This window comes from Brassica rapa, chromosome A04 (genome assembly GCF_000309985.2).
Source record: "Brassica rapa cultivar Chiifu-401-42 chromosome A04, CAAS_Brap_v3.01, whole genome shotgun sequence".
Classification (NCBI taxonomy): Eukaryota; Viridiplantae; Streptophyta; class Magnoliopsida; order Brassicales; family Brassicaceae; genus Brassica; species Brassica rapa.
The window spans coordinates 14925839-14949030 of record NC_024798.2 but is presented as its reverse complement, the minus strand read 5'-3'; the positions used below and the strand labels follow the sequence as shown (position 1 = coordinate 14949030).

The 23192-nt window shown below is 33.4% G+C and overlaps 1 protein-coding gene, 1 long non-coding RNA gene and 2 pseudogenes across 2 annotated transcripts; 3 read left to right on the top strand and 1 right to left on the bottom strand.

Annotated features, from left to right (window-relative positions):
- LOC117133364 overlaps positions 1-1203 on the top strand; it is a 1448-nt pseudogene extending 245 nt beyond the window's left edge.
- A 2169-nt stretch (positions 1204-3372) lies between these two features.
- Positions 3373-5281, top strand: LOC117133363 (annotated as a pseudogene).
- Positions 5282-6157: 876 nt separating this feature from the next.
- LOC117133529 (protein CENTRORADIALIS-like) lies at positions 6158-9665 on the bottom strand. The gene is made up of 4 exons (XM_033289940.1): positions 7744-9665; positions 6965-7026; positions 6842-6882; positions 6158-6444 (listed from the first exon to the last, which is right to left on the bottom strand). The coding sequence occupies exons 1-4, from the start codon at positions 7945-7947 to the stop codon at positions 6224-6226; spliced, it is 528 nt and encodes a 175-aa protein (XP_033145831.1). The 5' UTR covers positions 7948-9665; the 3' UTR covers positions 6158-6223.
- A 100-nt stretch (positions 9666-9765) lies between these two features.
- On the top strand, positions 9766-22164 carry LOC108871736. Its single transcript, XR_004457400.1, has 2 exons — positions 9766-12312; positions 12404-22164. It is a non-coding gene; the product is annotated as an uncharacterized LOC108871736 (long non-coding RNA).
- The last annotated feature ends 1028 nt before the right edge of the window (positions 22165-23192 follow it).

Genomic DNA, 23192 nt, shown 5'->3' with positions numbered 1-23192 from the left:
AGAAGCAGCTGTAAAGATGTTTAGCGAGCTCACAAAGGGAGGGATAAAACCGAACGAGTTCACATTCTCCAGCGTCCTCAACGTGTGTGCTGCTGGCTTCCGCATCTTCTGGACAGGGAAAAGCAGTTCCACGGGTTCGCTATAAAATCAAGAGTGGATGACTCTCTAATTGTAGTAGCGCTCTTCTAACCATGTATGCAAGAAAGGCGACATCGAGAGCGCGGAAGCAGTCTTTAAAAGGCAGGGAGAGAGAGATCTAGTGTCGTGGAACTCGATGATCTCCGGGTATGCGCAGCACGGGGAAGCTACAAAGCTCTCGATGTTTTCGAGGAGATGAAGAGGCGAAAGGTGAGAATGGATAGCGTAACGTTCATTGGAGTGTTTGCTGCTTGTACAACACGCAGGGTTGGTAGAAGAAGGCGAGAAGTATTTCGATATAATGGTGAGAGAATGCAAGATTGCCCTACAAAGGAGCAATAATAGCTGTATGGTCGATCTATACAGCCGAGCCGGGTGCTTGAGAAGGCTATGGAGGTCATAGACAACATGACATACCCTGCTGGTTCGACGATTTGGAGGACAGTTCTTATCTAGCTGCCTGCCGTTTGCACAAGAGAAACAGAGCTTGGGAGATTAGCTGCAAAGAAGATCATTGATATGAAACCAGAGGATTCAGCTGCGTATGTGTTGTTGTCTAATATGTATGCAGAGTCAGGAGATTGGGGAGAGAGAGCGAAAGTAAGGAAGCTGATGGAGGAGAGGAAGGTGAAGAAAGAAGCTGGCTACAGCTGGATTGAGGTGAAGAACAAGACTTATGCGTTCTTGGCTGGGCGATCGGTCTCATCCTCTCAGAGATCAGATCTATAAGAAGCTAGAGGATTTGAGTAGACGGCTGAAGGATTTTAGGTATGAGCGGATACGAGTTATGTGCTTCAAGATATTGATGATGAGCATAAAGAAGCTGTTCTTGCTCAGCATAGTGAGAGATTAGCTATTGCTTTTGGGTTGATAGCTACACCAAAGGAAGTCCTCTTTTGATCATTAAGAACCTTAGGGTCTGTGGGGATTGTCATGCAGTTATCAAATGATTGCCAAGATTGAAGAAAGAGAGATTGTAGTTAGAGATACTAATCGGTTTCATCACTTTAGTAGTGATGGAATTTGCTCATGTGGGGATTTTTGGTGACTATAATACACGAAAAACTTTTTGTGCAATGTTTTGGGATCAAATCAAACATGGGCATGAGATTTGTTTCTTTCTGAGTAAGTACGTGAGTAAGTGATGAGACTATTATTAGTGACGGGGTACTGCATGGAATTACACAGTTAAGTCTTTGGTTTAGCAACTTCAGTGGCGTAGTGACTACAAAACTTAAAAAAACTCCACCACTATTCTTTTTAGTCTTTCTGTAATGTGCTTGATCTATTGGAGAATAATGCAAATACAAATAATAAACGGAATCATATTATACTATTATAGATGTATATCCCATTAATATAAGCAAATTTAATTTGTAAAAACGGAATCCTAAATTTATTTGAAAAAATGGAGGTATGAGGATGTTGTTTGTTTTCCTCAAAGGTGAGCACGCCCTAAGATACCAATCTGGAGTACAAGAAATCTTTAGATTACAATGGCAACCTCCACCAAAAGAGCTTTCTCCAAACAATACAGCATTACAAAATGGTTCTGCTAAGTTTATAAGGCCATGACTATCCCTAAAACGTTTTTTTTTTTTGGTTTCTTAAATTTTTTTTTTTTTTGTTTTTTTGATTATTTTTTTTTTTTTAAAAGAGAACCAATCGCGGACTGTTGTCACGTGTCAGTGGAGCCCGAAAATAGTACAAAAAACAGACAAAAGTGGATCCTAATTTCATCTCTTCTATCACCGGTTTTTAATCAAAAAATATAACCCACCACTTAAAAACCCTTCGTATAACCCCCATAATTGTGCTCTTTAGAGCAGGTTTAATGCAGTAAGCTTAAGGCTGTTGCTTAAGGTTAATTACAATTTAAAAAAAAAAGAAAAAGAAAAAAAAAAAACGAACAGACGTTGCTTAATTAAGCACGGGAAGCGTCGTCCCTAAACGAGCACGTGTCGCCTAAGGAATTGGCTTGAGGAGAGGTGTCGTTGGCTTCCGTCGCGTTTCTTCTTTTCTTTCTCTCTCTCCTCTCTCTCTCTCTTTCTCTCTGTGGCGAAAGGCGATATCTCTGCGATCGGTGGCTCTGTTCGTTGAAACGGCGGCGTCTCTCTCGTTTGCTGTCGTCGTCGAGGCGAACGACGTCCCCTGTATCTGTTGCTCTCCTCCACGAAGGAACACGGCGAGATCTCTCTCTGGTTTCTTTCCTCTCCGAGGCGAAAGGCGGATTTTTCCCCGATCGGTGGCTCTGTGTAGATTGCTAATTGGATGAATCATTGCTAATTGGATGAATCATTGCTAATTATATTTTCTGAGTGTTGTATTATTTCTCAAGAAAGAGTGGAGAGGTCACGAGTTGAGAGTGGAGAGTTTATTAACTAGAGATCACACTTGTAGTAATCTCTCTCTCTGTAAACGTTCTATCATTCTCATGTTCTCTTGCACTCATAATATCAATTTTCATCACTCATAATTTCATTTCATCACACTTGTAGTATCTCAATTTTTATTGTTAAGCACCTTAAGTCAAGCAACTACCATAAACCCCTACAATTAAGTGTTTCTTAAGATTATCTCTTAGCTAAATTTTAATACTTAAAATTCATTAACAACCACTAAGCAACACTAAAGGTTGCTAGCAATAAACATGCTCTAAGTCTAATACTCTATAACCAATAGCACCTACCAAATAGCTAGTCTTGAGAGGTCTACGTAATGAAAGCTTAGGTGCACTCATCGACATTGTGAACACATCTCTATCTTTTGACTCTAGTCTAAATACTATTATTAGTTCACTTTTACTTTTATTTTAAAATAGAAATGAATATATATTTTATATTTTGATGAAAAATAATATTTATTAGTTTTATTAACATACGTCATCATCTTTATTTTATAGTTTTTGTAATTTAGAGAAATTAAAAAAAAATATCGAGATGGTCTAATTAAACCTCTGAAATACCGTTTTAAACCGGAATTACGTTCTAACCCACAAATACAACCACAAGTAAGGTTTAAACCGAAAATAAGATCTAAACCGGTAACTCGAAAACGACAAAGGCCTAGGGCCTATGTGGCAGCGTTGAGGGCACTTTCACAAAGAAAAGTGAAAAGCAGTTGACCAATACAACACAACGCTTCTCTCTTCTCTCTTCTCGACCGCTCGACGCTCGAAAATGGGAAAACGAGACAAAAAACCTAATCGACGTCGCCACAAAGGAGAATTCTCGAATGACGGCGAAGATTTCTACGATCAACACCCTCCTGCTGCTCCCCCCCCTCGTCGACGAAGACGAAGAAAACTCCGAGGAAGAAGAAGAAGAAGAAAGCGACGAGCTTCAGCCATCCTCTGATTTGCCCTCAAGTTCCTTTTATACCAACAAATCAGTACAGGTAACAAATGAGTATCTCGCGACACTTATGTCTTGGCCTTTTAGGTTCTACTTTCATGTTAATCTTGCTGTGGTTTAAGACTGTCATTGTCCTGCGTTTGTCTACTCTTTTGTTTTCGGACAACCTTACTGTCTTTCTGTTATTTGTTCGCAATTTCATGGTCTCGTCTGTCTTTCTCTTACAGAGAACACTAAGCTTTAAAAGACACTGTATTATTATGTGCAATGTTCAAGAAATAGCTATGTGTGTGTGGTAGTTAGTCGCTTTATATGGGATTATTGATTAAGGGATGCATATAGCCCGACCGATTAATTTAAGTGTTTTTACAATTTTTTTTTTAAAGTTTATGTCCTAGGCAAGTTTTAGAATGATTATGAGCAATTGTTCAAGAAATCACTATGTGGTAGTTAGTGGCTTTATATTGGATTATTGATTAGGCGGACGTCTAGGTCGATTTTTTTTTTTATTGCCTAGACGTTTTTTTTTAATAGGATTTATTTAAAAAATAGTTTCGTTTAGTTCTGATTTGCCGACTAGACGATTTTTTAGAACGCTGGTTATGTGTTTTGTGGTGCAGTCACCAAAAGGAGACATAAGCTACTTGCAGAAGTTCTTTCTGATGTATGTGGGAGGAAGGCAGCCTCTCCATTTCCAAGAAGATTCTGTGGGACCGCTCTCTTAAGGTTTCTTTTTTTTTTTTTTTTTTTTGATCAAAAAGGTTTCTTTTCTTTCCTTCCTCTCATCTTGCTTTAAAACACTCATCTTGCAATGCTCTGGGAATAAAATCTTGTGTTTGCTTCGAATAGTGGCGGAGTGGCTGAAGGCTGACACGAGGATACTGCTGTAGGGCTAGATTTCGACCTCGAGGCGCTGGAATGGTGCATGGACAACAACATCAGCAAGCTCGGCGCTGACGTGTACTCGAGAATGTCTCTTCTCCAATTGGAAATGTTTGAGACCCCTCTTGATGCTAAGCAAGTGACGTCCAGATCCCACGAGCTGATTCAAAATATCAGTTTGGATGATGAGGGGGAAGATTTAGTTCATGATGGGTCTGATTCATTACCGAAGAGGGATATCGTGTGTGCTTTCATTTCAGTTGCTGTTGCCTCCACAAACGCTCGAGTTGGTTACTTACTTCAAGAATGCGCGTGAGGCCTTGTCCAAGAAAGGTGGTATATTCGTTATGGACTTGTATGGAGGTGCTCTGCAGAGGGGCCAGTTGAAGCTTCAACGAAGTTCCCAACTTTCACGGTAAAAAAAAAGAGAAGTTTAAACTGTTAATACTTCATATGGTAACTTACTAGCGATTGTGTATATCTTATGGCAGTATACATGGGAGCAGGCTGAGTTTGATATTGTTAGTCGCAAGACAAGGATCAGTCTTCACTATCACCTTCAGAAGCAGAAACAGAAAGATTCGCCATGCTTTTTCTTATAGCTGGAGACTGTAAGTGGCCCTCTACTCTTCTGCTTCCACATTCATTTTTTTTTTTTGTCTTAAAGATTAAGTAGCACGTGTGAAGTGGATCTTTTGGTCATGTGTGTGTGTGTGTGTTGTTGGTCATTACCGGAGATAAAAGACTGTATGGAAGAAGCCGGTTTAGATCAGTCCATTTCTGGCTCAGGGAAATGCCAGACGCTTCTGAAATGCGTAGAACAGATGGGTTTGGTGCTGGACGAGATATCAAGTACGAAGAAGTCAAGAACTTTCAGCAGTGTGATGCTTGGAATGCTTACATTGTTGCCGTCACGTTTAGTTTTGTGTACCAACACTCTTGTAGCTGTGTCTTTTATGCTGAGAATCATAACTAGAAATCGGGTTATGCTATCTTTTGGTCAAAAGCTATGAAACCTGACACTTCTTTGCCACTTTAATGAGATCCTCTTACCGACTTCACATTTGATTTTGTGTTGAACACAACTAGTTGACTTTTATGCCAAGAAAGGAAAATACATACAATCCAACAACACATGCAAAACACATTCAAGTGTTATTAATATACATACAAAATTTAATGTACCTGAATCATATGATCATGACTGACACCAGTGATCACTGATCAGAGAAGCATTTTTTTTTCTTTTTTGTAAGTGTGAGTGATGTAGCCTGTTACTATCCAACTAGTTTTCAAGGGGGAGTACATCTGTGGAATTAGCCCGTCAGCTTGTTTTCTTTTTCTTTTGATGATTTTAAAGTTTGGAACCGTTTCGGACTTGTTAAAAGGAAGTTCAATAGTTATCTGAGCTAAATGATGGTTAGGACTTGAAACATTTTTAAAAAGAAGAAATGTTTTTTTTAGCTTGGACAAACAAAAAATTATTTAAATGAAGAAAAACGAATTTATACAATTATTTGTAGAACCCACTGTGGATGAGAAGAAGGCACCACTGCGGTGTTTGAGTTGTCGACGGTATGTTCTGATCACAGAGTCGAGGTGTGGGTTTGTGTTAGTGCTTGTTAGTAACTATATATATATTGATATAATTGATTATGATAAGAAATATCAGTTATATCTACATCCAAAATACCAGAAACATCCATCCATATGAAAATAAACTTAAACAAGAAATGCCGAATTTATTCAAATGATAATAATAGTTCATAACAGTACAGCAGCCACCATATATAGATATATCATTATAAAAAGCTGCTTCCCGTCAGAGTGCATGGAACAACCGATCGATATTAACGGCGTCTAGCGGCGGTCTCACGCTGGCAGTTGAAGAAAACAGCTGCAACGGGGAGGCCGAGATCGTTCTCATATGCAAACATCCGAGTGTTGAATTGGTCTCTGTAAGACGGCACAGAAACCACACTTCCTCTACGGTTCTGCTTGAAAAGCAAATACACAAATCGGTGGATCCCTATGTTTGGCCGAGGCATCTCGTACCCTACTATTTCCTTTCCTGTTTTGTATTAGAGTAATTAAATATTTTTTTCGTCTACATTGATTAGAGTAATTTCATGCTGTACCTCGTACAGTTTCTAAACTTTAACCGGACAGGCTATAACATGGCGGTGACACTTTGTTTTTTGAACAACGGTGACACTAATACAAACAAATAGATTACAGATCTAGACCGTATGAAACTAATTAAGAGTGCATAGTTATACTTTAGTGTTTTTTTTTTTAATTTTATACTAAAATTAATTGGCATGTTCACGACACTTTGGTTTAAACGTAGATTATAATTAATACAAACTCTTAGGTTACACATCTGGATCATATATAAAACTAATGAAGAATGCATATATTTATATGTAATGTCATTTGTTTGATTTACTAAAGTATATATGACTTACCAAATGTCACGTCGGTTGTCCCTGGGATATCGGTAACAATCCTGACATATCATTGCAAAAAATGTTACATATGTATACAATCACATGTTTCTTAACCAAAAAAAAGGAAGGAATCAATTTTACCAGTGCAAGTGCTCCCTCAGATAAGGATCACTAGGTCCAGGAACATCAGGATCAGTCATGACCTGTTTGACATATTTGATATTCATGAATCATGAACATATCTACACGTGACACAAATAAATATCTACATAAAGAAACACATGTATTGCAACAAAGAATTCGCAGTTGCTTTACAAAAAACAAAGAATACGTTCTTATTTTACCAAAAAAAAAAAACAAAGAATACGCAGCTCTCTTGAACATTAGTATAAAATAAATATTCCCGAAAATGCAAACTAAATCTGAAAAATAGGAGTTTCATGAAACAGGTTTTGTATGTACCATTCTTAAAAATTATCACCACGGTAAAATCTGTGAAAAAATAACAACTACTGTACCAATATATTCTTCATAATTAAGCTAAGAGATCCGTAAGACTAAAGTCATTATTTTTTTTTACTTTTCAGGTTTCTTTGTTTTACAAGATCGATGAATAATTGATTTTTTAGAAATGTTTTTTTTTCTCAAACAAGTTAAGAATAATTTTTGCATCTTATGTCATAGAGTGATAATTTTAATAGAATAAGCAGAGTATTGGCATTTCATAAAATGTACCTATATTTCAATATTTGTAGTTAGTTTCTTTAGAAGTTCCACCAAGAAAGTCTCTTTAAAAGAACTGGATAGGAAATTATAAGGTTTATGTATTACATAACAACTAACGAGCATTGAAGGGAGTTATATTAAACAAAACGACTAAGCAATATTTGTATTAACATATATGATAAAAGTTCGCGTACCAAAGTGAAGAATGACCTCATGTCACCCCCATGAACTTCAACTTTGGGTTTGTTTGTAACTGCAGAAGGGAAAAGTTCATGGCCATTGTAGACTTGCTTGTCGCAGTTATAAGTCACTGTCATTTTCACCGCCTGCAAACAATTGTCCACAACGTCTCCGATTACTCTCCCAACCATAAGCGGGTCTGACGATATCCGGGACATCTAGATTGCTTCTTTAAGAGCTCGAAGAAACAAATAATAACTTTGAAGGATAAGGAAATAATGTTTGATGAGATTGTGTATTGGTGTGTTATTGCGGGGATAGACAAGCGTAGCTTGCTTTGCGGGATCGGATATGTTAATATTGATTTAGTGAAGACATAAAGTCAGAACACCATGTATTTATAGTATTTAAGAGAATAAGTGGCCATAGTGAATTTGATTTGACGTTTAGATTCAAGGAACTTCTATATATATATGAAAGAATTTAAACTAATTTCCTTTTTAAAAGAGGTGCAGTTTACAAACATTTTGTTCCGGGTATTTAAATCAGATCTAAAATATGATCCTATATTTTTGTGGCCACATATGTTTAATGTTTGTAGTTGTTTTGAATCCGGTTTATTTATCTCACAAAATCCATCTACCAATAGACCACATTTATGTTGTTAATTTCTAAATATATTTGTTGGCCTTTTACAATTTTTTAAATCTACATAGATGTCATACACTAAAAAATAGTGAATTTATGGACGTTTCAGGTTATTAAATTTTTTTTATAGTGGTCAGAAGAAATTATGTGTACAGTTTAGCAAAAAAAAAAAAATCAAAATAATACTTTCTAAAATATCCAAAGAAGAATTACAAAACCTAGCTTTGGAAGGGGACAAGCATTCACATGAAAATTATACTTTCTGAAATAACATTATGTATTGCGTGATGGTAACTTTAAATTCTACATTTAACATTTTTTGACTAATACATCTAACATATTTAACTTGTGATTATATGTAGGGAAAAAAATTTCTGACTGGAAAAATAAAATTACTAGCCAAGTGATTACATTCCTAAGTTTAATTTCTTCATTTTATCATTAAAATTAGTATCGTAAATCTAGACTCGGGAAAAAAGGAAGAGAGATTTCATTATAAAAAAAGAGAGAGGAAGACAGATGTGATACGTCCATGTTATTCTCTAGCCATTATTCAAACAGAAGTCCAATTACTAAGTGGTGGCATTGGGAATTTAACTTTTTCTTTTGCTTTTTATTTGAATTTTGAACTGCATATTAAAAAAAACTAATTAATATTTGGATTTATTACTTGGAGTAATATTTTAGAATATCTAATTGGGAAAAATGGTCTCTTGTTTCCAGTACGTGTAAACCTTCAAAGAAGAGACAAGACAACTTCGTGTTACTATTTCTCAGAAAAATCATGTTACTGACGTATGCATAGGTGTTTTTAAGATGAATACGTGGTTTACAATAAACATAATTCACAAAACATGTCTTTTTATTGTTTTAATGTTGATAACAAAATTATATCAGTTGACAAAAAAAAACAAAATAATATCCCATTCATTAGAATTAAAATGAAAGACTGGCTACTTTTTTAATTACAAAACAGTAGTATTTAAAAAAAAAATTAAATTTACAAACTTACTTTATATAAAAAACAAAGTATAACAAGTTTTTTTTGCGCTAGTAGCCTAATGATATAAAACCTATCTAGATAGCTAATTTCAAAATGCATTTCCTCCGAGTAGATGCTATCACTATTTTTGAAGCTGTTGTAAAAAAACAACCCTTTTGAAGCATATAAAAAGCTTATGTGTCAGTCGCTTATAGAGATATATGGCTATGAGCAATGTACATGTTCAATGAATGTGAATTTTGTTTTTATTTAATTAACTTAATAACTAAACTCGAAACGTATATTTTTTTTGTCCAGTTAGTTATACTATTTTTTTGTTTGTTTGTTAAAGAACCAGTAATCAGATTTAGTGAACTAAGAACAAATTTTTCACAGTTACAAAAAAGAACAAGTTTTTCATTCTACGATGTTATCTAGCTATTCAAGTAGTCAACAAGTTAAAAATCTTAGTTTTTAGCTTTATATATGAGTTGCTAAAGTCCCCTCTTAGCACTAAAATGAGAATTTGTGCTTTATGAGTGGGATGAGAAGTGGCAGATTAACCAATTTGGTCTTTAAATTTCCTTTTTTATACGGTATATACAGAACATATGCATGCATGCGATATCTTCAATTATTAATTATCCTAACCATTAGAAGAAATGTTTTTTAAAAGGGAAACCATTTTTAAAAAAAGTCTCAGTGTCAGTTTCCACCGTAAATCACAGCTTTTGTCGTTTTATTATGAAATATTAAAGAAATACAGACACTTCAAGTGCCATTATTCTGTTTTTTTTTTCTTTTTCTTGATATAAAAAAAAAATTCATCGAAGTAGTTAGCAACCGCATGGCCAGCATAAAGAACTAATTAACTTGGTGCAAAACAGTTAACAGAAGAGGACCTGAATACGTGATCCTCCCCCTTTAGCAAGAGCCATCTTGGGATGTATGTGATAGATACGTCAATAAATTCAGCAGATAAAGCTTTAATTCCATCTAACTCGGGTGCTATTGCTGGCCACTCTTCTTCCTCCTTCATCAGTTTAATTAATTGTTCACAGTCGAACTCAAATCGTACCTCTCTGTTTCCTTGCTTCAATACTTCCTGGATAGCCCACAACAACCCTTCTACTTCAGCGTGGAGAGGAGATGCTGCAGCACTTAGTCCATGTGCTCCAAACAGGGTAGGGGAATCATCTTCCAGCAGCACAAAACCCATCTCAACTCTATCGCATTCGTTTATCCAGGACGCGTCTGTTTGACATCTCCATTTAGCTGCGGAAATTATCTATGTAATGTTGTTAGTCGGTCGTTGTTGTTCATCCCTATCTCCGCCAGGGTCTTTGGAGATTCTCTGCGCTAGAGTCTAGCTTTCAGCTTCCTTGACAGCAAGTTGAAGTGAGTCCATCGGTGAGATATTTTTATTTTTGAAACTCTTCTCGTTACGCGCTTTTTAGATATACCATGCGATCCATGGGAATGTATCCAGCGCTTCTGGATTTACTCTTTTTTTCTTTTGCACAAAATAATAATAAATCAAGGTTTTGAGTATAAAGAGTTACACGGAAAAAACCCCGGAAAAACGGTATGGATGATAGGGCCCATCATTAAAGGGCTGGTGGACATTCGAAGAAAGTGTGGTTAATGGATAATGAGAACTAAACGTCCCTTTTGCAATAAGGGTAATGAGAAACTAAATCTATACTATACTAAAAGCAGCATATACTCAAAATCTAAGCTGCCACGTCCTCAAAAATAATTGACCAATGAGAACCAGTTAAACAGCCACGTCAGACAGGCTTCCCCGTGTTAATTTCGTCCACCTGCATCTCTAAAAGAAGCGACTTTAAGTTTTTTTTTGCGTGTGTTTCATTCATGGGCTTGATATTAAGTTGTTGGATCAATTTTGATCAAGACTGTATTCAATTGATTATTGGGCTGTATACAAATATAGATAGTCTTCTCTCGGATACTCCACCGTTACAATTAAAATCCGTCGCCGCCGAAGTACTGATTCTTTTCATTTACCACCGTACTATCTCCCCGGTGTTATGTGGATGGATTGTTATCCGACCATAACATGCTGGAACCTAGCATCTGTTTCTTATCATCTGGCTTTTTACTTACCGTAGACAGAAATCTGGAGATGTTACGAAATTTGGTTAAATCCAAGCGTCGTCTTTAAGGCACTCATTAACAACATCTATCCACTCCTTCCACGATTTTTCATTGAATCCTTCCTCAATTTCTTACTTTCTGTGCATCCTTGACTATAAATAGTTTAGTCCCATCCTGAGAAAATTCATCCTTTCGATTCTTTTAATCGTAAGCTTTTTGAAATTTGGGAGATGATTTCGTTTTCATTTGTTTCTGTTTGTTGGTGTATTGCAGGCGACCCTCATGCAAGCCCAAGCCACCGTCAACATACAATGTGTTACCGTCAAGCTCGCTGTTCAGAATCGTCAGCTGCATCTTTGGTCATTAAGGCGTTGAAAGAGCCTGAGCCAGACCGGCAAAAAAAAGTTAAGAACATTACACACAAGAGTAATATTCCCTTCAATTAGTTTATTGAGATTCTATTGGAAAGAGCTGAGTGGGACAGTTAGGGAGATTTGGGAAACATGTGTCGTTGTTGAATATGCACGCACCGTTGATGGAAATGATCCGAATGATCTTTAGCAGGATATTCAAGGTGAGATCAATATTCATAATTACCAAGGTACTGATGCTATAAATTGCTTTCTCCAGTGAACTAATATGATCTACTATGAGGTGAATGATTATTTCTTCTCCTCTTCTTTCCATGAATCTTATTTTATATAAGATCTTAGATGCCCATTTAAATACTTTAGATTACATATTTTATTGAGCTTCCGCCATCAGAGGAGAAGCCACAAACCTCCGTATGATTAATCACCTTGCTTAAAAATACGGCTGAAGGGATGAGTTAGATGTATGTGCAAGTATCTAACCTTTTCTTTGCTTATCTTATTGAATATCAGACTCATGTACGAGATAGTAAAGATTGTCTTTTTATTTTATAGTATTGTGCAGAAGGAAACTTGCAACGCTGGAGATGCAGATGAATGTAAATCAATGGAAGCTTAAATCAGCAAACTGAAACATACTTTTCCAAAGCTTGCTTTTGGAAAGAGTTGTGAGGTACCTTAATCACTAGGCTTAGTGCTGATGCAAATTCTGGCCCTGCTACTAATTTTAAAAAAGGTAAGAAAGTTGCACAAACTTACTTCATTATTCTTTCCTACTCTTTTACTTTGCTGATTATCGATTGAAATGTCCACAATTTCTGAAGCATATATAGGGTTATGTCACTAATCTTTCCCTCTCTTTTATCTGTGAACTGGCGATGGAAGCTCCCTTTTTGTCTGGGTTATAACAGAAACTTGAGAAGCTCCAAGAACAGAAGCTCATAGAGAAGCTATTTCAGCCGGAGGAGATGAAAATTTGGTCTCTATAACTTGGAACAAAATGAAGATCATAGTCACGGTTAAAAATGTTAATTTTGCTTTCGGGTATAAGGTGAGCTACTACTAACTTGAATTAAAATCAGGACAAAGGATATTGCTTATGTTTGACCCTGTCAAAAAGTGTGTTATTGCAAACTAGATGTGTTCAGAATAACTTTTTCAGTTACTTCACTTTTATACACGGCTCTTATTCATGCATACTTTGTTAGCGTGTTAACCTTAAAATGTAAGGTAAGAGAGTTTTGAAAATACAAGATGAATGGACACCATATAAAAAGACGTAAATCTTACTATCTTTTTAATTCTCTGATCTCCAGTCTCCACTATAAACCATTTATTGAATGTTGCACATGTGTACGTGCATGCAGCTATGCCAAATATGCAGATATGTGATTAAATAATATACACAAATGTATTGAGAAAAGGCAGAGTGAAGCAAGAAGTGAGATTTGATTAACTTCCCAACTGCTCTTTTGCTAATTACAGCTCAAAGAAGCATTGGCTTCATGTGACATCTTACATGTTATGTACGTGACCAAGAATTTGAATTATACATGCCTATTACTCATCCTGAGTAGCAAACTTTCTTCTACTTTTGTTTGATTCAGTCATGGCCGCTCCGTCTTCTTATTTCTACATGTTCTTCTTAGTGATGTTTACTTTATACTGGTTTCTACGGTGTGATCAAGTGACGTTGAAGCTCTACTAAGTCTAAGATAATTTATTTATCTGTCCAACTCGATTCCATGGCAAGGAACAGATCTCTTCAACTGGAAAGTTATTAAAGAATACATTAGTGGACAAAGAGCCTCAAGTATTGATTGACGATTTTAACTTCACTGCCTTATTGGATAAAAGCCAATAAAATTTTCAAAGGGAGAATTGTTCAGTTTGCACTTTCACATCTTTATTTGGCAATCTAATTTGTAAAATCTCTATATTTAAGACTTTATTCAATCATATGATGAGTGTGAATGAACATGAATAATAAATTAGCAATTAATTGTTAAAGATAGAGGAAATAAACTAAAATCATTATAAGTTAAATCTTATTTCATATTTCGGTACCTAACAGAACAAATATCCTGTAATTCAGGTATAAAACTTTGAAACTTATCATACTATCCATATTCGGATCCGGCCTCTCCGGATACCGGATTTTTAGAGCGGATCCGGATCTGATCTCGGATCGAATCTGAATCTCGGATAATAAGTCTTAGGCCTATACAATTGTATATTTACTGTTATTTAAGCTAGGCTTAGTAGAACTGAGATTTGAATGGTGAGGCTTTGGAGTAAAGTTTGAATTATTTTAATAAAAAAATATTAGAAATTTCAAAATCAAAATTTTTAAGATAGTTTCAAAAAGTATTTCGAATTTTAAAAAGTAAATTCAAAATAAAAATTTGAAAAATAAAATCATAAAATTATAAAAAAGTTTGAATTTTGAAAACATAAAATTCAACACTATAAAAAATATTAAGTTTTTATTGTTTCTTTAAATAATTATTTATATTTATATATCTATAAAGCAATTGGAAAAGTAGTTTTTTGTCTTTCTAATAAAAGCTATTCTGGTATTCTTTGGAAGCTCTTTTGATGACAAAAACTTAAAAATATTATTTAAAAGAATTGTCCAAAATAATAATGAAAAACAATAACTAAATAATAATAGGTAATAGATTTTTGAAGAAACAGTATCATAAACATAGAATAACACAATTCAAGTCCCCATCAATGCTAGAGAATGATTAAGAATTCACTTACGAGTTTTAAATTCCCTTTGAAGACAAAGTATTTAACTAATACAGCCACAATGAAGTTCCCAACAAATTAACGCATCTTTGACATAGACCAAGTATGCGAAGATTGTTACTATTTTAAGAAGATGAAACAATTTGATATCTTCCTTCAAACAAGATAATCACAAAAACAAACACAAGCATCTACATTTTTTATTTTCGAACATTAACGTTACTTTATGTTTAAATTTAAACTGAACTACGACTATCAGCATAATTCTACTTTTATTGAGGCGATTAATCACAACCACTTATGCTTTTCCACATTGAACTAAGAAACTTTAAAACAAAGTAATACACTACTATTGGTAACCACTATAAAATGGATCAGAAAATATCATTCTTTTCAACATATATTCATCTTTATATTTTTGAACATATTTTCTTTAAAAGACTATAAAATAAATTGTAAATTAATTTAGAATATAATTGACGAACCCGGCGCGTAGCGCCGGAAGACCACTAGTATTTCTAAAGAGGTAATAAATTTGAATTTTGAAGTGTGAGGAAATTAGATATATTCTCTCGTAGGTGAGTGGATGTATTGCAAAGAATAAATCCTAAAACAACTAATATTATTTTAAAACTTACCATATTTGGAAATTTTAATGTTGGCGATCCACAACCTGACAACTACAATGCGTTTCACACATAGAAAGGCTGACAAAGTGTGAAAGGTCACTTAAATTTAGAAGAAATATTCGTTACGTCTGTTACTCTTTGTTTTTTTTTTTCTCTATATAATTTATTTCCTTTTCCATTAAAAACAATGAAAGTAACAAACAAGAGCTGGCTTTCCTCTTATAGAAACCCTGATGCATTTGACCAAAAAAAAAATTGACCAAAAAAAAAAAGAAACCCTGATGCCATCTAGCTGTCCTCAGATTGCACGTTTCAAGTGTAGTTTGCATGTGATCATGATAATATTTAAAGTTCAAATAATCTTATAGTTCTTTTGTATATTTGAGCATATGAACCAACACCAATCTATGACACAACATGTCATATGTTGTCTTATATTCGCAAGCTGTGTAAGATCAACATTTTTCTCAGCTAGAAAAAACACTTCACTATTTTCCTTATAATTAAAAAGGATCTCCAGCCAATAGAAAGCTCGTTAATAACATCACACAGAGCCTTTTGTGGTGACTTCAGTTATCTATAGACTATAGTTTATTGGAATTATGTACAATAAAGAAATTTATCACTATTGTTTAGAGATAACTAGTGCATTTGGAGAGATAGAAGGTTTTGAGTGCAATGTTAACTAGGCCCCCAATGAAAACAGTTAGGGTTTTCAAGAACCCGGCCGCTAGGCTAGGTTTTCCGAGCTTGATGGAGGAATCGAAGAAGGATTTTCTCTATCTTAGTGTCAGAGTAAGGATCAAAGTAATAAAGATGGAAGTAAGTTGAAGTCGGTGGAAGCAGTAAAAAATAAGTCAGTACCATCAAAAATGCGATGCAAGTAGATATGGTAAAAAAAGAAGTGGATATAGTAGATGCAGCAGCTAGAGATGTTAAAATGCACCTTAAGCCTGTGGATCTGAATGAGCCTAGTAGAGTTTTTGATCAGTGGCTCATTTGTTATCATGTAAAAATAAATGGGTTTATACATGGGAAATCTGTTTAGATATACTCGTTAAATAAATGGGTATCCGGTTAGGTTCGTTTTTGGGTATTTCTAAAAAAGCAAAAATTATATTTAGAATATTTAAAACTAACTTAAAGGTAATTTAAAAATGTCACAATTTATAGAATTTGTGTTTTTGAAACAGAATGATTATGTTATATTTAGTTTGTGTTCTTTTGAAACAAAATACATATGATGTGTTCGGGTTTAAAACCTATTCAAATGTGTTGATATTTTTAATAATATGATGGATTGATTAATATTTAATAAAAAATATTTTTAATTTTATTTTTTTTTTTAATTTAAATTTCTATTTATCATAAAGTTTAGAAATCAAATAAAATTGTTTGTTTAAATTAAGAATTAATTGTTATTATATTAAGAAAATAATTTAAACCCTGTTAAGATGAGAAAACATAATGGACAAAAAAATTGTATTAAAAACATAAGTGAGCCTAAACAGACTAAAACAGTTCTTCACAACTTAACGAACTTAAAAATAAATAAAAACTAAACGGAAATATGTATAAATAAGCTTAAATCTACATGATATAATGGGCAGGGCCTAAACAGACCTGGACCGCCCATTAAAACATCTATAGTAGCAGCTTTGGTTGAGGTTTCGTATGATATGATTTAAAACTAAAGTTCCCATGTTGAAATATTACTTGCAAGGAAATTTTCTATAAAAAATTCATGTGGTGTGGGAGATAAATATCAATATGAATTGATGTGTTTGAAAGGGATGAGAACATTTCCAATTTTAAAATCAAAGATGTCTAACTGAAGAAGCGAGCTAGTTCACAGAAAGGGTATGTGCAAAAAAGGTATGTACAACATCGAATACATTCCAATGATCATCACAAAATGGTCATTCAATAGAGGAAGAAAAGTATAAACAAGATATAAGAACCATTGCAATGTGGGACGGTAAACAATTTCCGCACATGATGTACTTGTAGGAGGTGTAAACCCATCTGTCGTACGTTCGATTCATGCTAGGAAAAATATTGATGTTACTTGGCCAATGTGAGCTTGGACTTCAATCCAGTTTACAAACGATCTAACTACCTCTTGATATTAGTCGGAGGGCATATAAAATAAGTACTTGTAGGAACTCAATATTAAGTAATATTGTTGCACCAGTATATATTTGGCAACTTTGTGATAAATTCCTTTGACATAATGAGTGGTTATGAGAGTGATCAATGCATAGCCGTAAACACTAGAATGGAATGTATTCATATGTCAATATTAGAGTTTGTTTGAATGAGAAATGATTTAAGTTTAACTATGTTTATTAAGTGTGAAATGCAGAAATGGATGTGGCGGATATTGAGTAGTAGTCTAAACAAGGTTAGGAACCTAAGGAAAGTTATATAAAGAAATGAACTCATACAAAAACATGAGAGCCCTAAGAGACAAATGAGTTGGGCTTATTAAAGTCCATCTCAAAAAGCCTCAAGAACAAGTCCATAAGCCCAAGAATGAGTGTAGGGTTTCTAGCAAGTAGACTTCATATAAATGGTTTTGGTATGTTGACATTGATAAAACCTTGGCTGCTACAAGCAGCTTCTTTCAAACTTGTTTTATGAATCAATCGATCTATTTTATTCCTTGGTGACAACTTTAAATTCATCTCTTTTTTTACTTTTATTGTACTAAATAAAGCTTTCTAAAGTTATTTCTATCTTTGTTAATAAGCTCTTTGAGCATCCAATCTCTATTGTTTGAGATTGTATACATGGCTTAGGTTTGAGTTTGAGTGCGAGTTCGGTATGTTGGCATCGGTCTAATAATCTGTCTTTTTGCTTTCGATTCTGTTTTCAATATCTGATCATTTTCTTCTTAATGCTCAATTTATTAGAGAAATAAATCTCCATAATCTTTTAGAATATAAATTAGTATATTCTCTCATTCTCTCACTTTCTTTAGGGCATTTCCAATGGCACACAAAAATTATCTCTATATTTCACTCTAAAATATAGTAACTCTATTATAGAGTTGGATTTGCTTAAATGGGTTCCTTCTATAATAAAGTTACTCTATAATAGAGTGGAATATAGAGTAATATTATTCTTTTACTATATTATATAGTGAACCATTGGAGCAAATCCAACTCTATAATATAGTTATTTAAAGTGAAATGTAGATAATTTTTTTGTGTACCATTGATTGGAGGTAGTCTTATCACCACTTCTGCTTCCTTCTTAATTTAAATTAGTGGCGAGTTAGCTGGTTTTTTACTACCGAGAGGGGACTGCATTAGGACTGCTCACTATCTCTCCTATATATATATGTTATAGTTAGTTATGGATGTGTTATCAAAGTGCTTGCACAAAGCTGCAGTGATTCAACTGATTTGAAATCATTCAACCTGAAATAACACCCTCACCAAGGCCAATGTTTTTAAAGCTTGAATGATACCCAATCAGTTTGATCATTGCATATGTTTAAATATTCATTGGATTGGAACCATCATTAGTCATATCTCAAGAAACAACATGTTGATATGGAGACACCATAATTTCGCGTTTTCGCGAAAATGAATTATGAGGTGACACGGAGACACCGTAATTTCACAAACTGGGTTGATATATGATAGGTTGACAAGTAGGTCAGAAATCGATTTAACGTCAATTATAGCAACCAAAGATCGTGTATGATAAGGACTTTTAAACTTTGTTTGAATTTTGATGTAATTTATTTCCGATTATAATTCAATATTTTCTCAAAATTTGGATAAAAATGTATATGATGAAAAGTAGAAAACCAAACATTTTGAATTAGTTTAAATATTACTGTAATATCATGGAAATCTATCTCAAAATTGTTTTACTAGAAAAGCAAATGAGATGATAAATTATACATAAAACTTTAAAGGGCTTAACTGAACCCTCAAACCTTTCCTTGGGTTCTCCACTAACCACTACAGAAAAATGCCAAATGCATGCCTGAAAAAGTAGTGTTTGAACGAAAGAATGTGGACTAACGTAGCGCAGCACATAAAGTATTTTTCTTAATCAATGTACGATCTTCACTAGAATTCAAGTTGCTTGAAGAAGTGAAATTAAGAGGTTTGGAAGGAGTATAGATATGCTCACGTGAGACAACACAAATCAAGTCCAAAGACTGAAGCAAATCTTTATGGGGGTATCCACAACCACAAGACTAAATGATATAGACTGGGGCCGGCTACCAAAGAAAAGAAAGTAGAAATATATGTCCTCCATGAAGAAGAGGTTTACAAAGATAGTAAAGCATTTCTTTTCCAAAAAATATACTAATTGTTTTCACTATGTACACATCCTTATAGGAAAAAACAATAACCCGTAGTCGAAATATAATTCTGAACATCTTATTCAAGGTAGTTTTAAAGACGGGGAAAAAGGTCAAGATTATGATGATGCAGATTTAAAGTGATATGACAATAGACATGCAACTTAGCCACAAGAGTCCTTGCATGAGCATATACTAGCAAGGGATGTAGAGTTTTGAACCTAAATCCTACTCAAAGCAAAGAGGAGTGAGAGCTCCAATGGAGATTTTTAAGACAAGTTTCCAAATTTAAAAATAATCAAAAAATGCAAAAAAAAAAGTAGGAGAAGTGTCAGAAAAAATTCTAAACTCTTATGCTTAAGAACTTTATCAAAAAAACCCACACACCCATGTATCACTTTTATGCTAGTTCAAATTTAAAATGGTAAATAAAAATTAGTTACTTAAATTAATTGCAATAAAATATTAATAATTTGTTTTTAGTTACTTAATGGAGTTCTAACTGTTGTGGATGCTCTTAACATGAAGCAAACAATACTTTTTTTTATCAACAAGCAAACAGTACATAACCACAACGAATATACTTGGATTTCTACATAAAGAGATGATTAGCAATCAGTTGCTATTATCAAAAACATTTTACAATTATTCTACTTATCAGATCAGATCACAAAGACAATGTTGTACTTTAAATAACACGTTTATGAAAAGTAGTTGTGTTTCAAAATTAGATTGAAGCATGTGAGAATGGAAGAGTGGAGATAAGTTATAAAAATGCGAAGTTTGAAAATTTAAGTTACTAGTTTAAAATGGAGTCGCGTCTAATACATATATAATATTGATGTTAAAAATACATCAAACTCACATATTAACAAAAAAAAATTTAAATGCAAATTTTGAAAATTTAAATTACTAATTTTTAGATAATATTATGAAATTTTGATTTTTTTTTTGATTTTTAGATTTTTAATAGTAAAATCCCTCAAATATGTTTACTTAATGTGGAAACTCCTAAAATAAAAATTTACCAGTAGTAATGGTAATCATGAGCTGTTAGGATTTAATTCATTAAATAAAGTTAGTTTAGGAGTTTTTTTCGTTAAGCACTTAGTTTGAAGGTTTTTACTCAAAACAAACTTAGTTGAGAGGTTTTAACGTTAAAATCTTTCAATTAATTATGTATTTATCTGATTTTGGTTTTTAAATCGTATATCTATGTGTTAGCGATATGCATATTCTTACCCATAAAAGATCTCACCTCAAAGGTCAAAAAAGATCTCACCTCATGTTCATTTATTAATTTGGTCCAAATACAACAACTCAAAATCTGTAATCAAATATATATCTATAACAATAATAATAAAAAATTCTTTTTTCTTAGAACATTTCCAAAAATAACTTGAAAACTTCAAATATGAAATTTCGCATGCTCCAAAAACAACTTCAAAACTTCAAATCTTGAAGTTTTGTACAGTGAAACTTCGTATTTGAAGTTTTAGAGCACAAAATTTCATATTTGATTTTTTTTTACTTTTAAGTCTTTATACAATTATCTATTTTTCAAATTATCTTACTAACTTTTATATTTATCATTTTAGTCCTTATAATATTTTTTTAATCTTATGAAAAATAAAAATAAATCGAAAATTATACAAAACAATATTACAATACACATTTAATACAAATTACAAAGCAAATATACAAAAAAATAAAATTATATAAAAATAAAATTATTACATTGACTAACGAAAGTACGTGATTTTAACAACTTTTACCTTGTAATATGCAAATACAAATAAAAAACTCAGTTATTATTTCGAAATGCATGTAATATGCTATTAAAATGTATTATCTTACTAATAATAATGTGTATAATATTTTTGTTATATATTTTATTGCTAAATAAAAAATTTATAAATTTTTTTTATCAATAAGAAGAACTATAGTGTAAAATTTAAAACTTCTGAAATTAAGTTTAAAGTTGTTCTTTTGGAAAAGAGCGCCCTCAAATTTCAAATTTAAAGTTTTGCAAACTTCAAAAATGAACTTTTTATTTAGATGGTCTTAAAGAACTACATGAGCATTGGATGCTTCTGTCTCCAAGTGTCTTCTTTTTAAAACTTCAGTCTTGATTTGTTTCAACTCGTGACATATGTTTTACTTCATTCTTGGCCCAAATTATAATTACTTTAGAGAAGTCATAGCTTTCTCCTTTCGCCGGTGTATGGAAACAAAATTTTGGCGACTCCTTTTAATCTTCTTAGATGACGTTACACTGTGAAAATGACAATCAATCAAGCCACCCCACTATTCCCACTATGTATCTTCATTGATTCTTTAATTCACCTTTCACCGCCTTCGTTGCATATAAAATGAAGTGTATGAGCAACAAAGCAAAATCTTTTGCATATCCAAATCCAGAGTTCGTGTCCCTTGTAACTGAAACCCCTCCGCCATGGCGACTTGATGCATATGAGTATTTGGAATATATTCGAATATCTTATTATTTATTTTATTATTTGGAATAAATTTAGATAATTACTTTTTATTTGTATTTTTCATATTCTAGTGGTTTTCCTATTTTAATTAAGATTAATGTTTTTCTATATTTAAGAATTTATTATAAATATACATTGAAGTCTAAAGTTGTATTCAGACTTTGATAATTAATAAACTATTTGTTGCTTTATACCTTGTTTAGATTTGATTAAATTTATCTATCAGGAAGTTGGTCTCAAGAAGCTATCGAAAGAAACTCTTGATTGATCCAAGAACAGGTCTCGAAGAACTATAAGTTCCTTGATCGACCGTTCAACCTATTCGTACGCACGACTTCTCAAGTTCACTTCTTGGAGGTGAAGGTTGGCCACTAGAGAGAGACTGTTCAGATGAGATTACTTTGATTTTGGGAGGCACGTAATGTGAAAAAGGCGGTGAGCTGATGGTGATAAACATGCTTCTTATTAATGTGAAGGTTAGCTAGAATCTTATTACTTTTTAGTTTGCAATTTAGAGTTTTCTAACTTTTTCTGTAACTGGTTCATTATTCTACTTATTATTCTCCTTTTTAAGCAACGCTTATCTCAGCCTCTCTCAATGACCACCATCTTAACACCTTCTGACACCTCCCGAGTGAAGGCTCACTATATGATCTGAGTGCTTTTGATGTTGCAAGAAGCAAACCAAAATTCCGGTTTGGTCACACTCATGTCACGATTAGATTTGAGAGTTGTTCCCATTACGTTTGTCATTGAGCCACCAATATGAATTCTCTAATATCATGTGCATATTCTTCTGTAAGTAAATGTATTGCCCGATCTATTATGTATAGTAGGTTTATTCATCCACCCACAAACGACATTAATATTCAGGAAGAGCCATGTTTTTTATGCTTTGTTACGATTAAGGAGAAATGATATTTATAAATGAAAGTGACCTACATTTTCGACGTCTGAGTGTTAACAGGAAGCAAATAGTACATAACCACAACGAATATACTTGGATTTCAACATAAAAGGATGACTGGTGGCTGTTGCTATCATCAAATACATTTTACAATGATTCTACTTCAGATCAGATCACAAAGACAATGTTGTACTTTAAATAACACGTTTATTTAAAGTAGTTGTGTTTC